We start from the raw sequence: 17,522 nt of genomic DNA, 5'->3' as shown, positions 1-17,522 counted from the left end.
TCAACAAATGTCAATGACAGTCATACAGTCCACTTAAGAAATAACAAAATAACATGAACAGCCACAGTGATGATACTGTATTGATACAGTTATACTTGTTAGTGGCAACAGTAGTAATGAATATATTAACCATAATGATAAGATTGGCATCACCATCACTGTAACATCCATTCGTAAATAACTACATGGAATTTTATGTAAATGCATATCAATATTGGAAATATGGGCCAGAATTTTATTTGAAAAATAAGTTACAAATCACATAGTTTTTGCATGTGTATGTAACAGGCAGGGCTCTATAGGACCCTGTTACAGTATAAGAGGTAGCACTTTTCACAAGGCTGGAGTGAACACATCCGCACTCTCGCGGTATTTCAAACGCAAAACTTTGAAATGCAAACGTGCCTGCCTTAACCAGGAGAGGCACATGCCTCACTTGTTGTGTGGATACCTTTAATATTTCCATGTTGTCGATTTGCGGCTGCAAGAGGTTCAATAAAGAAATAAAGATAGCAAACAGTGAGGGAGAGAGTGGACAACATAATGTCTGTGTAGGCTCTCAGTCGTACAGGTGTTGTCCATCGAGGGAAAGGCTTCTTGAGACGTCATCTGTACTTCTGTGAAAAAACGTCCGACACATTTTTCACAGAAGTACAGATGACGTCTCAAGAAGCAACCCTGCATAGTGCAGAAAAAGAACATCATACCAACAGTAAAATATGGTGGTGGTAGTGTGATGGCCCGGTGCTGTTTTGCTGCTTCAGGACCTGGAAGACTTGCTGTGATAAATGGAACCATGAATTCTGCTGTCTACCAAAAAATCCTGAAGGAGAATGTCCGGCCATCTGTTCGTGGAGGCGATGTAAATATCTATATCAGATGTGTGTGTCTTTGTGTGCAATATTTGAATGGGTTTGAATCGTTCTTTGACTGTATGAGTGTGTGTGATCTGTAGTGACATGCTGATGAAGACGGACAGCTGGTAAACAAGAGGTTATGTGAAAGAAACAGAAGGGAAAGAAGAAGAAGAGGGGTTGTACATACATTGGGTGAGGTAACGTGACAAAAGAGAGGAAAATAGGGGCTAATGTAAGAGCAGACTGCAGACAATAACTAAAGGTGTGTGCTGTAAAATATTAATCCGCAGGCATTTTAATATGAAAAAAAAAAGGTTACCCGTTCATTACAGATGATCAATTACCATATTAAGATGATCAATTCAAACTTAGCCACGCTGGGTCTCGGCCTTCAGCAGTCAGGCTTTTTGGCTCCCAGCCGGTGAATGTGGTGAAAGGTGATGTTTTGGACGACGTCCGCTGGGAGTTTGAGCTGTCTCACCATGAAGGCCCTCACAAATTCCTCCGGGATTCCCGCATTGTCCCGCATGCTCTGAACCTGGAGGTCTAGGATCATCTCCTTCACGGTTTTATTTTCTTGGGAGAGCTGTGAAACTCAGTCGGTGAGGGACTTCACGACTCACGGAGGGCTGCGACCAAGGAGACAATCTGCTTGTGGCTGAAGTTCAGAGATTCAGGAATGGCCTGGCCTGGTACCTCAACGTGTGCGAGGCGGCTCTCCAAGCAAATCAGCCTCGTGTCGATGGAATCGAGGATGTCTCTGATGTCAGTGCCTGGTGGCAACACTTGTCCAGATGAGTCCTCCGGGCGGCACCGCTTAGAAGTTGGCGTCTTGGATGGTTTGCCCGTGACTGGACGATCAAACCTCTCGTCGATGTAATCCTCCAGGTTTGACTTGGTAAAAATGTAAACTGTTCAATATGTCGGTTTAACCTTTGCGGATGTTTTAATAGTTTAGATTGTTTTGAGGGTGCTATGTTCCGCTTGTCTGTCTTATGTGTGTCATGTACACTCTCACGAGATTACAGCATCACGTGCCTACCGCATACATGGATTGTTGTTTTCCAAAAACGTTTGAAATGTGCATTTTCAGGCTCCATGAAAGCAGACAGCATTCAAAACAAACGATCAAAATGTTACCTACCGATACACAAGTAAAGCAGAGGTCCGTATCGCTGATACCAAAACTGATTTGGCAAAGCAACATTCTGGGAATTAAATAATACACTAGCAATATCAAATCAAACAGTACACCACAAGTTAGATGCTGATCGTTAACATTTTTGCTGATCAGTCACTCAGGTATACAAAATAAAATACTTTACAATACTTTGCTTCTATTGTGAAGTAGACAGGACAGACATGGGTTGCTACATTACTATACAATGAAAACTGATCACTACAGAACTCAAATGGATATAGTGTGGTATGATTTCCGTGTTAACGGAATCGCTGAATTGGCCAATAAAAAAAAATTACTGTTAAACGCGGAATCTCGTGCAAATTGACATATGAATGAAATGCTGTCATTGTGAGGAGAAGGAATGTTTCTGTGGGGAGGTATTTCCCTGCCGGCCCGCCCAATCGTGGTGAAATCTCATTACAAACCCCACCACCTCCCGAGCTAAACATGTTGAAACAGCGACCTGAAACACTGGAAAAAGGTGACCAAAAAACTTCAAAACTCCTGTCTTACAGAGCATGAATGGAAGCTCGCATTGTTAGTTTAGTTTAGCAGAGCATGCTAGTGCGACCGTGTGTGTCCAACTCAGGCTGTATGAGTGTGTTTACGCCGTGTTGTCTTTTACCGCTTCTTCATGCAAACGAGCGTTTTATGCTGTCCGCTGACATGCAAGTTCCCAGTGAAATAACGATGAGACGTACATTACATTTATTCTTGCTCCTAGCTCGTCTTAACTTGGCAACTGCGTCTTCCTTAATGCACGGGCATAATAGTTTGTTGAGGATTTAGTAGCAATGTGTGCAATGTGTGACAGCCAAGCTGAAATTATATAATGTCACGTATTTCATTCTATCTGCTTCCCTCTCTCCAAAAATGTGTTAAAATATTGTAACATACCAGTATTGGACATCTCAGTAGTATCGATATTTTGGCGTCCATCCACCCATCACTCGTTAGCAGTCTCCTAGAGAAGCAAGTGGGTGCAAGTTGGCAAACTACAAGATAAAAATGTTATGCCTTCAGTCGCCTCACTGCTGCACGCTCGATGCCCTCCTCCGCACCTGCGAACGCCATTTGGGTTCATCTGCCCCCGACCAGTAGGTGAAGTTCAGTATTGGCGTCATAAGACCTTGCGTGCAAGGACGGCAATTGGCCGCGGCGTCGATAAGAGACAGCTGCTTGTTAGCTGCTCAGCCACGCTCGCACACTGATACAGAAACCTGGCAAGCCCTCACTCAGATCGATGCAGAGAGCCGAGACAAACAAGTGGACTCAAATGCCACCAAAAGTGGCACAAATTGGCGTTTAACCTTAAAAGTTCTGCATCAAAAGTCATACATACATCAGCAAATCTTGTTGAACGTCCGCTCAGTGAGCAATGCAGTAAATTCAATATCCAACCAAGCAGATGCTAATGTAAATAGCATGTAACTGACAGTATAATGGCTAATGGCTAACATGGAAATGACGAGAAAAGCATGTCAACACTAGAGCTGCAACAATTATTCGATGGTTAATTGATTATTCAATTAATGGACAACTTTTTGTTTTTGGATTAATCTGTTTTTTTAAATTTAAAAATGTAAATATTTGATTTCAGCCTCTACGACGTGAATATTTTTAAATTTCCTTAGTCATCCATGAAAGCAGGCCTATCATCTTTGTGTTTTAGATATTCACAACAAACATAAAACAAGATCAGCTTTGAATTCAGAAAACAGTGACAGAAATGTTTGCATCTTTTCTGATATGTTGGGGACCAAATCACGAACTGTTGATGTTTGGTTCATATTGATTTGGTCCGTCTATGGCAGGGGTGTCCAAAGTGCAGCCCTGAGGCCGTTTGCAGCCCACGTCTGTTTTTCTATAGGCCCGCAGCACATTTTAAAAATAGAATTTCAAAGAAAACAAAAAAAACCCTGCAAAAATGGAAAAATGAGCGGGAATTTTAATTGATGAATTAATTAATTCTTATTAATTTTAGAACAAAGTCATCATATTAAGAAAAAAGTTGTAATCGAACGAGAAAAAGTCACAATTTTACAAGAATAACGTTGTATTATTATGAGGAAATGTATTACTTTTGAAGAATATTGTTTTGAAGCCAAACTCTTTACTTAAGTGGCCCACCAACTAACCGGAACTACATTTCTCACCGAAATCCGACCAGAACTTGGCTCACGGGACCAAGTGGGGGGGTAAGTAACCGCTGATGCACTACACTGCTGATGGGGATGTCCTACAACTTTGTGTAAAAAAATCTTAACTATCCCTTTAAAGAAATAAGTTTTTTTCTGGCAAGAAAAAAAGTTGCAATTTTACAAGAATAAACTTTTAAAAAATAATGTCATTTAGTTGCATAAAGTTGAAATATTAAAGAGAAAATATATTATTTTTTAAAAAGTCAAACAAACAAAAAATTTTTGGAACATTGGGTTGGGGGAAAAAAGTTATAATATTATGGGAATAAAGTCAAAATATTATGGGAATAAAATTATAATTATATGAGAAGAAAATATACAAAGATTATGTAAGAAGAAAGTTGAAATTCTTGGAAAAAAAAACAACCACAAAAGTGGGAAAAAAAGCCCACGACTAGTGTTCATACTACAGTATATGCTTTTTCACCTGTATCACAAAGCTGAGATGCATTTTTTTTCTTGAAAAACATAACTTGTGTGTTGCTGTACAAAGTAACAAAAGTGGTCCTTGCCTGGCCCTTTGATTTTTCAGGATATGGCCCTCTGTGAAAAGGTTTGGACACGCCTGGCCTGACTGATTAGTTGATTAACCGAGTAAGAAAATAGTCGTTAGTTGCATCCCTAGTCAGATATCAATAAGCAACTATTTCTATATTTTCCTCTACGTGCTTGTTCAAATTGAACATTTTCTAATGATCACTTCTACAGCAGTTCTAAGAAATCATATAAGATGTGAAACACCAGACGGCATGGCGGCACAGTGTGGTGAAGGCGGCGGTGAGTCAAGGAGGAGGTGATGGACGTTGCTGTTGATGATATGTGGCGACGACAGGCAGGGCACGCTGCTCGCCTTCGACAGTCAGGCGGCTCGCTTCAGATGCCGGCCTTGGTTCATTGAGCGCTAAGCGGTGCGTGAGAACAGGTGGTAACGAAGATGGGTGCCAGCGATCGGGGCGTAATCAAAGATGGCGGCGCCCATGGCAACCCAAAACAGTCAGACAACAGAACACAAACATGTATATCAGCATAACTTCAGGGTCGCTGCAATGTTGTCATTTCCAGTTTACATGTAAGTGTGATTTAAACAATAGCAACCACAAAAAATTGATGCAGCTTACTGGTAAGTGGCGCTATTTGAGCTATTTTTAGATTTTTAGGCGACTGATGTGGCCCTTAGGGGTGACGTGTTGGTGACCCCTGGTGTAGCGTATGACAGACGGCCTTTGAAGACAGTGATTAGATTCAAAGCATACAAAGCTCCCACTTTGCCCTCCAGTGCATTAACATTATATCTCTAATTGAAGTACCTACAGTCTACTTTAGCATAAGAAAAAAAACATTTGGCCTTCAGAAAAAAAAATGAGCAAAGCTTTTTCGGCCCGGCATCTTATCTGTAAAGAGCGTCCTTCACAGGTCCAAATAAAAAGAGCAGCGAGGCACCGCAGACGAACGCACAACATGCTGCCTGCCGTCATCAAGCTCTGCTGTGGAATTTCCTACCCGCACCTCAGGAGTCTGGCAGGTGAGCAGCTCTTTGTTTGCATACACATCAACAACACCTGCAACTGGGCAGACCATTTTTTAACCGTACCGTAAAGCCAACTCTGGGCAGGTTCGGTGAATTGCTCAGTGTGTTCTTCTGCTTGTTTTTTAGCATTTGACATTTCTTCAAAATAACCAATATATGTTACCCATGAGCTTTATGTGAACACATTTACATACTGCAACATACCTGCACTGTAAAACTATGTCACATCACATCCTGTGGATAAAAACGTGCTTTGCAGCTCGAGAATATGCTAATTTTACACCAAAATATTGTGCAGAAACTATCATAACTATATCTTGTGTAAAAAACGCTCCTATTACAAATATGCATGATAATGCATTATAAAACGGCAGCTCAAACAAACAATCCTCTAACTTACCTGCATTCATAACGGGACAGCGTGACAGGACGCGTACAGTACGCGTCCCGCGTACAAAACACTGCCATCTAGTGGTCACAACGAGATACAGCAGATTAAAATATTTAATGAACTTATACTGTAACTTCAAAAACGAAAGTTGTTGCTCCAATGTATTTATTTTTTAAATGGATAAGTGTTAATATGTCAAAGTTGTGTAATGTTGAGTGTTGATAAATGAAAAGACTAGTAGGGTATAGTTTTTATAATAATCAGTGTTAACTTGCATTTACACACTTCATGCTAGCATGCCAGCAGTCCTCCATCGCTGTATTGGAGGTGACAGTGTTGCTTTTAGCAGTTATAATCTTTTGGGAACTCCTCATAACGCTCCAAAATAATTAGTTACTCAGTTTTTGTAAAATACAATGGCTGGGATCGCTTCACTTTTCAGCGGAAGTAGAATAATATGACGTCAAACGCCCCCTTTCATGTGAACGCGTACTTAGCACAAAGCCGAAAACAGGACTTGACAAAGTAAGTTGATAACCACCGTCGTGGGACCAATTAAGTCTGATTGCGGATGTTAGGTTTTGTTGAGTTGCATCTTGAGCACAAAGCTTGGGTTGGTGGAGCCACTTTTGCCATATACCTCCAACAAAACATAAATTAAAAAGTGCCAAACAAAAAGAAAGAGCAGCATCCAGCTAGCAGCTGTGTCTTCACTGAAGATTGGCTTAAAAAAACACGTGCCTCAGCTTTAGGGTCTGATTTTACCCTCACCCTTTCTGTGTCTCGGCAACCTGTCTCCCTCCCTCCTGTTCGTGTGCTGCTTGATGTGCTCCTTGTGCTGTTTAAATTGTAATTGTTCAACCAGTCAAATTGTCCTACCGGTCAGGAGGCGCCATCTTTCCACAGTGGGGCGTGGCTAGCATAAGCCGTCATTTTTTTATTCAACCTATGGGACAGATTGGCCTGATCCTTTAGACTTCTGCCCAGCAACAAGTGGCCGAGCAAACAAATTGCTCACGTGTTTGCTTGTTAAAATGGCAAAAATGAAAAACAGTGAACAATATAAATATTTGAAATACTGAAACTGCTACAATCTGTGCAGGAGTCTGATCAGCTATATAGTTTAGATGTCTCTTCCGTTGTTGTTGCTTAATTTATTAGTATTTATGTTTCTTATGTTCTTATTCTTTTTCTTGTGTTTTCTTTCTTTTCTTGGGAGAATGAACAGAATAAGATTTTCATTGCATGGTATAACTGCCTGTTTTACCATGCATATGACAATAAAACTCTTGAATCTGGAATCTAGATATCTACATTTTATTTCACTTGTGATGTTTCCTGATGAATAATTATCATAATTAATAATTATTACTTTACAGAAATTGGAATTTTAAAGAAAGGACAACAATTCGGAGCTAAATGAAAGATGTTTGAGCAGAACAAAATGAATGCATCTTAACTGTAAGATAAGACTAAATCATAAAAGTCTTATAATATGTCCAAATCTCCTACTAGCTTGTTTTTTGCAGTGTAATATAGGGCAACTGGAAAAAAGGCATAGTCGGTCCTCACATGTAAACATCCGAAATCCTCTTTTTTTTTCCTGCAGGACTTCCGCGCACAGCCATGGCAGTCATAGGCCAGGAGTTTTCTCACCTGCAGCAGGGGGGACATGTGACATGGCGCATGAAGACGCTGGCCACTTTAAGCTATGACGGTACAAGCAAAGAAGCAAGTCAAATAAGCGGTCACTGCTGAAAAATAATCGTGCAATCTTCCTCAGGGCCCCAACGAGTCGATGCCGACGCTTTAGCAGCAAGAGGCGAGCAGCAGTTGTTTGTGCGGCAAGGCCGTGAAGCAATGAACGAGGCTCTTGGCGTGCTGGAGCAGAAAGATGGATGGAAAGTGGAGGTCTCTGAGGTAGGATGGGAGTGATGGAAGGTGTTCCATCTCATTCACAATGATATTTTGTTGTTTTATAATATTCCTTCTGGAATCCTAAAGCCTATCAAAATTTCCCCCAAAATATTACTTTTCTCATGTATATATTTTATATTTTTATTAATTCATGGTAATACATTTTATTGTTTTTATTCATTAATTTCCCCTCCCTGTTTCTTTGTGTTAATCTTCTTCTGGTTGTTGTGGCCTTCAGAGCAACGGAGATGTGATCTACAGCAAAGTGATCCAAGGGTCCAGGAAGGTGTTCCGGCTTGAGGCAGTCCTGGATGCCAACCTGGACGAGCTCTACGACATCCTGTTTGACAGAGTGGAGGAGATGCACCAGTGGAACCCGAGCATTCAGCATGTTAAAGTAAGCAAGCAAACCAATCCAGCATTCATCCCATGTTGGGCATCACCTGTCCAAATGTGACCGAAGTCTTCCCGTCCTAGGTTCTCAAGCGAGCCGGGCCGGAAACAATGGTCACGCACGAAGTGTCGGTGCAGGCGGTGGGGAATCTGATTGGTCAGAGGGACTTCCTGAGCGTGAGGCACAGCTGCAAACGAAAGTCACGCATTTATCTGGGAGGGGGCGCCATTCAGCTGGACGCCTTCCCACCGTTGGCAGGCTTTGTTAGGTATGCTAGCATGCTAATGTTTGATGAGCAGTTCTACTGAATAGCGTCTTTGACTTTTTTCAAGATGCATTTATTTTGGGGGTGTTTTAGAAAAAAAAAAAAACTCAAATTAATGAATGTTATATTATATCATCAGGGGTGTCCAAAGTGCAGCTTGGGGGCCATTTGCGGACCGCAGCTTGTTTTTTATCGGCCCGAGGCACATTGTGGCAATAAAATTAAACCAAAAAAAATGGGAAAAATAGAAAAAAGGGGAAAATGTAAAGAGAAGTAGTTGAAATGTTGATAACTAATAACAAAACAAAGCTCTGTCTTTATACACTGCTCAAAAAAATTAAAGGAACACTTGGAAAACACATCAGATCTAAACTGGGGGGAAAATGATGTTGAACATCTTTCCTGATAATAAGTGGGTGATGTATTAGTAACAAAATGATGCCACATCATTTGATAGAAATGAAAATGATCACCCTATAGAGGGGGGAAATCAAAGACACCCCAAAAATGAAAGTGAAAAAATGATGCAGCAGACTAATCCATTTTGCCAAAATGTCATTGTAGCAACTCAAAATGATTCTCAGTAGTTTGTGTGGCCCCCACGTGCTTGTACGCATGCCTGACAACGTCGGGGCATGTTCCTAATGAGACTATGGATGGTGTCCTGGGGGATCTCCCAGATCTGGACCAGGGCATCACTGCGGTACCTGGACGCATGGAGGAGATTCCAGGAGACAGGTAGTTACTCCAGGAGAGCTGGACAGGGCCGTAGAAGGTCCTTCAACCCTCAGCAGGATCGGTATACAGTATGCTCCTTAGTGCAAGGAGGAACAGGATGAGCACTGCCAGAGCCCTACAAAATGACCTCCAGCAGGCCACTGGTGTGAATGTTTCTGACCAAACAATCAGAAACAGGCTCCATGAGGGTGGCCTGAGGGCCCGACGTCCTGTAGTGGGCCCTGTGCTCACTGCCCAGCACCGTAGAGCTCGATTGGCATTTGCCATAGACCACCAGAATTGGCAACTACACCACTGGTGCCCTGTGCTCTTCACTGATGAGAGCAAGTTCAACCTGAGCACATGCGACAGACGTGAAAGGGTCTGGAGATGCCGTGGAGAACGTTATGCTGCCTGCAACATCATTCAGCATGACCGGTTTGGTGGTGGGTCAGTGATGGTCTGGGGAGGCATATCCCTGAAAGGATGCACAGACCTCTACAGGTTAGATAACAGCACCCTGACTGAGATTAGGTATCTGGATGAAATCCTTGGACCCATTGTCAGAACCTACGCTGGTGCAGTGGGACCTGGGTTCCTCCCGGTCCACAACAATGCCCGACCTCATGTGGCTAGTGTATGCAGGTAGTTCCTGGAGATGAAGGAATTGATACCATTGACTGGCCCCCACGTTCACCTGACCTAAACCCAATAGAACACCTCTGGGACATTATGTTTAGGTCCATCCGGCGCCGCCAGGTTGCTCCTCAGACTGTCCAGGAGCTCATGGATGCCCTGGTCCAGATCTGGGAGGAGATCCCCCAGGACACCATCCGTAGTCTCATTAGGAGCATGCCCCGACGTTGTCAGGCATGCGTACAAGCACGTGGGGGCCACACAAACTACTGAGAATCATTTTGAGTTGCTACAATGACATTTTAGCAAAATGGACCAGTGTGCTGCATCATTTTTTCACTTTCATTTTTGGGGTGTCTTTGATTTCCCCCCTCTATAGGGTGATCATTTTCATTTCTATCAAATGATGTGGCATCATTTTGTTACTAATACATCACCCACTTATTATCAGGAAAGATATTCAACATCATTTTCCCCCCAGTTTAGATCTGATGTGTTTTCCAAGTGTTCCTTTATTTTTTTGAGCAGTATATATACAGTATATTAGCATTTTTATTTAAAATTAAAAAAAAATATATATATATATATATATATATATATATATATATATATATATTAGGGCTGTCAAAAATAACGCGTTAACAGCGGTAACTAATTTTTTATTTCATTAATTAGGTTAAATATTTGAGTGTAATTAACGCATGCGCACCAGAGCAAGCATGCCTCTCTGCTACGACGGCGGACGGGAGTGGGACAGTTTTATAACTTCATTCTGACCTGAACACACACAGCAGTACAATTCCAACACCATACACTGTATGTATGGCCAACTCACACACGTCTCTAGTTCGTTCAGTAGTTCTCATTCTCATCACAAGAACATGATGCATTCAGAGACACTCCGAACATCACAAAAAAGGCCTTATATTGCGTGCGTGTGTATAAATAAACAGGAAGATAAAGAATACATGAATTGGATATTCTTATCACTCACTTAGTAACTGTTAAGGAGTTTAATGAGTTTGAAGTGCCGCTACAAGCTCACGGCTGCGAGCGGCAGCGCGACTGAATTGAATATTTTCCTGAAAAAACTCTGGCGCCTAAAGGGTTCATTCAGATGTACAATTTGCTACATTTAGGTATGCTGGAAATTACACTGAAAAAATGTAATTTACCTTAAATTACATGATGTCTTTGAACGCAACCCCTCATTGCTCATTATAACAGGGTTTAAAGTGTGATTCAAATGTTCTGCTACCATTAAAGAGACGAGAGTTAGACAAATAGATTTTTAGACTTGTGTGGTGTCTTTAACTTGATTGACATATTCAGTTCATTTGGAGCTGTTAATACTTACAAATATATATAATCCTGTCCTGTCATTGATCTTTCTCTTCATTAAATACAGTAAAAATGGGTGTGTATATATATATATATATATATATATATATATATATATATATATATATATATATATATACTTCTTTTCAGTGTATTTTCAAGTACAGTGTATTTTCAAGTATACTTAAATGTAGCAAAATGTACATCTGAAATAAGACGACGTGAGTGATAAGAATATGCACTTCATGTTTTTCTTTATCTTCCTGTTTATTTACACACACACACACACACACACACATTATAAAGCCATTTTTGGGATGATCGGAGTGTCCCTGAATGCATTGCGTTCTTGTAGTGAGAATGAGGGAGTGTCGTTCCCAGGATGAACAGACTAGAGACGTGTGAGTTGGAGATACACACAGTATACGGTGTTGGAATTGTACTGCTGTTGTTGTGTTCAGGTCAGAATAAAGTTATTAAAGAGTGTCAGACTCTGTGTGACCGTGTGGGGATTGCTCCACTGCGCTTGAACTCCGTCTGCCATCATAACAGAGAGCACTTGCTCTGGTGCGCATGCGTTAATGACACTAACAAATTTAATGTGATTAATTAAATACGTTAGTTAACCGTTAACGCGTTATTTTTGACAGCCCTAATATATATACTGTATATATCTGATATATAAATATATCAAAGTGGCCCCCCGCATCCTTTGAGCGTCACTATGCGGCCCCCTGTGGAAAAACTTTGGACACTCCTGATTTATATGAGCCGATAAAATTAAATATGTACAGTATATAAATAATACAAATTTAGATTTATACAGATAGTAATTAATAACAATTAGTAGAATGATTACATACAGTCAAACTTGTCTATAGCGGCCACTAGAGGGAGTGTGCAAAAGTGGCCGCTATAGACAGGTGGCCTCTATAGACAGGTTGACGTCCAGTTTGAATGTTGACCAGTAGAGGAAAAAAAAAAAAAGGGAAAATAATAATAATAATAATAATGTTGACCAGTAGAGGGCACTGCGGACTGCGGATAAAAGTTGTACAGCACTACTAGGCTTGTTATTATCATGGTTCATGGTTTTAATCCTGAACATGCATGAGTCAAACAGTAGCACATCACATAGTACAATTCACAATTTTGCATGTCCAAAAAGGAGTAGGAAGAAGCAAAGCTTATTTAATCCTACCCCTCATCAGTTTCACATCAGTTGCAATACATTTATTCACCTCTTGTTCTTCCAAGTGTACTTTGTAGGTCTACATGACAATGTAGTGCGATCATAGCCAAGGTTTTTACTTACTTAGAGGAAGCTAGAGGCTTAATAAGAACTGATAGAATATATCCACCACCCACAGAACAAAGCTGTGCTAGTAATGTCTTACGCTTGTTTTTAATATTTTACTTTTTATACGGCAGAGTGTCATTACAGCTTTAGTTAATCAGGAAGTGACGGGAAGTGACGGTGGGCGTCCTGAGCAGGAGAGCTAGGCTCAGTGCTAGCTGTGAGTTTGGAGAGAGTTGGGAAGTGTGTTTATGTTGGCGTGGATGTAAAGTCCTGCAGTGTTCTCCGCTGTTAATAAAGCCATTAAAGTGCATCGGCGACGTGAGTCTCTCCTTCCCCACAACAAGCGGCATTACAGTATTGACCAGTGCACACCAGGAAATAAACGGTGTCATTTGTAGTGGGGCTTGAAGATGAGGACTTTGATAGATTTGTGGATGAGGATTGATGAAAAATAACGTGAGTACATTCTAAAATACTTCAATTAAGTACAACCCAACTCAGTTTTGCTCCCGCTGCCGCATGCATGCTAGCGTATGTTTTTTTTTTTTTTATTGTAGCGTCGCTGGGAACACGTCCTGTTCCCAGCCTACTTTGCGGTAATGTTTTGGTGCAAATGCTCTTAAAGTTACATGTTTGACCAGGAAATAGCAAGCTCAAAAGAAGACGGCTTTTTTATGTGGAACAACTGACAGTTTGTGTGGATCTTGTGAATGATTGTGACTGAGCTAGGACTCAGTAATTAAAGTCTACACACGACGGCTTCATTGATTGAAAAACAAAACCGGCCGCTATATGCGGTCAGATATTGACCAAGGGAGACAAAATGGGTGGCCACTGGCCGCGTTGGACAGCTGCAGAGGACGGGGGATTACTGCGGGGGACTTTTCAGCGGCTGCTATAGGCAGGTGGTTGTTTTATAAAGGTGGCCGCTAAGACAGGTTTGACTGTATTTTTATTCATATGTTATTTTAATTATTAGATTTATGACTTCAGTAGGGAAATGACAGTTGTTTGGGTGAACATTAATGGAAATTATTGGTTTTTTTTACTATAATTTTTTTATGCTTATAGAATTACAATAATAATTGTAGTTATTCTTGTCAAATTTGAATTATTTAAATTATTTATAATAATTAAATTACTTTTTTATTATTTATTGTAATTATTCAGTTAGCAAAATATTTTTGGGACAAAACATATATAGAATATATGTAGAAAATATGATATTTTTTCTATTTTTTTAAATGAATGAACGTGAGCTACTACAATCTATCAATCACTCAGTCAAGCCAGCATTTAATTACTGAATCGATTTATCTATACAATTTATATTAACTATACAATATATATAATTTATGATTCATTATTCAAAAATGTGTAATAACAATTACAATAATAATCGCTTAAACCCACTCAGTGTGACCTGTGCTTTTCTCATTTGACAAAAGGTCAAGGAGCGGCGCATAAAAACAGCAAACACGCTTCTAATAAACACATTTGCAGCCTTGCTTGGAAACGATCTCATTAGCGATTCGATGTCAACAGAGCAGAGGACGGGCCCACTTGCATTGTCATTGAGGCGATGGGCGACGGTTCGGCACAAAGGAGTCGTCTCACATGGCTCCTCAACATGGATGTCAAGGTAATAACAATAACAATGACGTAATAACATGATCATTTAAGCTCGATGTACTGTATCAAGGTAAAGAGATGGTGGTGTCTTTTGCTGTAGGGCTGGCTTCCAAAGTCAGTTGTCAATCAGGCCTTGCCTCGAGCTCAGCTGGATTTCACCAAGCACCTTCGCGGGCGCCTCACAGCGAGCGCGGCTTTGGGCTGACAGGCTCGCTGTGGTGGCGCAGGCCCTTGAGAAGACAAACAATGAGGAATGCTCAGCAGGAAGTGGAGACGCCAGAGAGCAGCAGCAGCAGGAGGAGGACTTTCAAATAGGAAATTATGTGCCAGTCATCAAGATGGCCTGTCAGTAAGAGAATGGCAATCACTTCACTGACGGACTCAGATGTCAATAAAGTGCTTGAACGCAACTCTTGGCTTGTTCATTTTGAAGCCCGCTGCAACTGGACACTTCATTAGGCTAGTGGTACGAATGTACCACCGGCCAGGTTTTGAGGACTGGGCTGCTTGCTGGGCTGCCTGAATAGCGGCGTGGCGAACGGGCGTGTTCAGTGGACAAAATGCGTGCTGTTGGTCGCTCTCCGGGAGGTGAGGGCACTGATGTGATGATCAATTTTTTTCAAATGTTCTCGCGATCGACCGGCAAGCTCCCAAAGATCAACTTGTAGCTCACGATCGACAGGTTGGTGACCCCTAATTTACAGTATATGCAGCATTTTGTCCTTGTGTACATTGCATTCTAGCATTTATTAAACTATATAAGCTTTTTCATATGCAAATCAATGAAAGAAACCACACAAATCTCATTGCATTTTTTAGACACTTTGTTTTTTTTACTTTTCACTTAAAAATTCAATAAATATTAACATTTAAAGCTTTCATCACCAACGTATATACAAGAACTATACAACAAACATGACGTTATGCACTGCAAGGCGGGAATGGCATCACAATACCAGCAACTGCACTTCTGGCTGCCAACACACACACACACACACACACACACACACACACACACACACACACCCTCATCATTATTATTTTTACTTGTTAATTTTTTTTCTAATGGGGGGAATTTACACTATATACATTATTATCTGAAAAATAGATATCAGTTAGAAAAAGAAATATGGTACTGTTGGTTTTAAAGCATAAGTGATCCTCCACCAAGGCAGGCGTGTACTGACGGTAGACGTGGCTCACAAAAAAAACCTCCAACATTGGATTTGAAAAGCAAAAACAAAGCACCAGGGACGAAGAAACCATGATGCTTCCTGCCAGGGATGATGACTGTGGAGGCCAGACGCTGCCCTCTTATCATTTACGCTATTATGGACTTGAATAAAGTATTAAATGATAAACAGTATTGCATACTTTTGCGTTTGGTGGATTTTCCTTTCTATAGGTAACATTACTCAAAAGTTAGCTGTCTAGTGTTTTCAATGAAATATTACCTTTGAGAAATAATAAAAATACATAGAAAATGGCATTATTTGAAAGTCTTTTGGAAATAAACCCAGATATATTTAAGATTTATTCTAATTGTATTGTATTGATAAGCAAAGGTAGTGCTAAATAACTCATTAAAAACTCCAACAAGAAGGCAAATAGCAAATAAAAAGTATTCTTAGGGCACCATATATTTGAAATGGTTCTCACTTTTTCCTGCATTTTCATGAAGAAAAACAGGCTTCTGAGATCAGTTAAGTTAAAAAACGATGTTATACTGTTATCGTTAGCGTAATTAGGTGGCTCCACCAAAGGAAACCTTGTATCTCCAATTAAAGTGAGACTTTTAACTGGAAAAAATGGAGATACATGCATTTGACAGCAAATGTCTGTAAATGACCTCCGTGACGTATGCTAGCCTCCACAGTCGACACTGCTAACACCTCCCACATGTTCACGACGCGAGTTCACTAGTAGTTCTGATGCACTTGTGGAGGAAAAACAGCAACAACCGTACACAGAAACAAACACGAAGGAAGCGAAGCAGTCATCACATTATTTTTGCTTTCAGTTTACAGCACCTTTGTTTTTTTTTGTCTTTGAAGCGCCAAGGACAGAGCTGGAGCCTCGCTCTTTCAGAGGTCGGATGAGGTAATCGCCCGTCTGCTCACTGGAGAAATGTGAGATGTGCGTCATCGCTACGCGGCTTCATGCGCGGAGGAGTCCCTCTCGGATCCTAAATGGTCCCTTTTTGACTTTGCGGCGAGCGGGCCTAAAGTGCTGTCGGGCCTGCGCTCCTTGGAGGCATCGGCTGTCAGCAGTGTCGGAGGTAGAAGAGTGTCAGCGGTCGTATCCCGGTAGAGGGCGCTGCCGCCCATGGACGCTGGGGCGATGGTGGTTGACGGCCTAGTGGTCGTGGAGCGCGGTCCTCTGCTGTTGGTTTTAGTGGTTTGCAAGGGATTTCGGGTAGCAGTGGGTCGAGCAGACTGGAGGGAGGCCAAGTGGGAAGGTGTGGAGGTCTGTGGTTCCTCTGAGGTGGAAGCCGGACTCGCAAGGTTTTTGTTGCAAGATTCGCAACAAAGCTTATTATATCCAGGGATGGAACAATAGCGAGCCAGAACCTCCATTTGACAGAAAATCGATTTATCTCCCTGGCATGCCTCGTCTACAAATAGGAAGAGCAGGAAGGAGAACATTAGGAGAACTGGATTGAAAAAGCTTCCTCCAGTTAAAAAGAAAGGTTGATTTTCTGGCGAGGCTTACTTGAGGAGACTTTAATAACAGGGTTGCTAGGAGCTCTTTGGCGCAAAGCTTCATCTTTGATGGTGGAGTTGTCCATGCTGAGAGGGGACACTGGTTGTCCTGTACAGACAGAACGCAATGTTGGTCAAAGTGTGCCAAAAGAGGCTAACAAACAAGGGGCACATTTGGTCCTCATGGCACACTCCTCATCAGAAAAGGGTGGATTGGGACTTATTGATTCATTTATGTTCCCACCCTCACCTGGTGGATGGTTACTAGAGGTCACAGACACAAGCGGCTGAAATAACCTAGCACTTTGTGGTTTGAATCCAACTCCAGTTACTTGGTCTGGTGGGCACACAGTAATCAAACTCAGGCACGGATCAAATCAACCACCGGCCCGAGAACATCTAAAACAGCTTTTTGCTAGGTAAGACCCGAGAGTTCGTATGGTCCACTAAATGCCACC

General features: G+C 41.4%; 2 protein-coding genes across 6 annotated transcripts in view; one reads left to right on the top strand and one right to left on the bottom strand.

Annotated features, from left to right (window-relative positions):
* Nucleotides 1–5,699: 5,699 nt before the first annotated feature.
* On the top strand, nucleotides 5,700–14,567 carry star2 (steroidogenic acute regulatory protein 2). The gene is made up of 7 exons (XM_054766843.1): nucleotides 5,700–5,763; nucleotides 7,770–7,877; nucleotides 7,944–8,080; nucleotides 8,316–8,474; nucleotides 8,555–8,739; nucleotides 14,276–14,372; nucleotides 14,463–14,567. The coding sequence occupies exons 1-7, from the start codon at nucleotides 5,700–5,702 to the stop codon at nucleotides 14,565–14,567; spliced, it is 855 nt and encodes a 284-aa protein (XP_054622818.1).
* A 619-nt stretch (nucleotides 14,568–15,186) lies between these two features.
* The window catches only part of LOC129177050 (A disintegrin and metalloproteinase with thrombospondin motifs 14), a 48,651-nt gene continuing 46,315 nt past the window's right edge, over nucleotides 15,187–17,522 (bottom strand). For all 5 annotated transcript variants that reach the window (XM_054767744.1, XM_054767746.1, XM_054767745.1 and 2 more), the window contains 2 exons: nucleotides 17,075–17,173; nucleotides 15,187–16,976 (listed from right to left, as the gene is read on the bottom strand). In XM_054767744.1, the coding sequence (XP_054623719.1) occupies nucleotides 16,510–16,976; nucleotides 17,075–17,173 (566 nt within the window). In that variant the 3' untranslated portion in view covers nucleotides 15,187–16,509. The remainder of the gene's footprint in view (nucleotides 16,977–17,074; nucleotides 17,174–17,522) is intronic.

This window comes from Dunckerocampus dactyliophorus, chromosome 2 (genome assembly GCF_027744805.1).
Source record: "Dunckerocampus dactyliophorus isolate RoL2022-P2 chromosome 2, RoL_Ddac_1.1, whole genome shotgun sequence".
Taxonomy (NCBI): domain Eukaryota; kingdom Metazoa; phylum Chordata; class Actinopteri; order Syngnathiformes; family Syngnathidae; genus Dunckerocampus; species Dunckerocampus dactyliophorus.
The sequence above is the reverse complement of the archived record's forward strand: the minus strand, read 5'-3'. Positions and strand labels throughout refer to the sequence as shown.

Excerpts from the sequence above, each read along its gene's own strand:
- star2 (XM_054766843.1), top strand. The coding sequence starts at position 5,700 with ATGCTGCCTGCCGTCATCAAGCTCTGCTGTGGAATTTCCTACCCGCAC. Across the intron at positions 8,081-8,315 it reads GGAAAGTGGAGGTCTCTGAG|AGCAACGGAGATGTGATCTA; the intron begins GTAGGATGGGAG and ends TGTGGCCTTCAG. Across the intron at positions 8,475-8,554 it reads CGAGCATTCAGCATGTTAAA|GTTCTCAAGCGAGCCGGGCC; the intron begins GTAAGCAAGCAA and ends TTCCCGTCCTAG.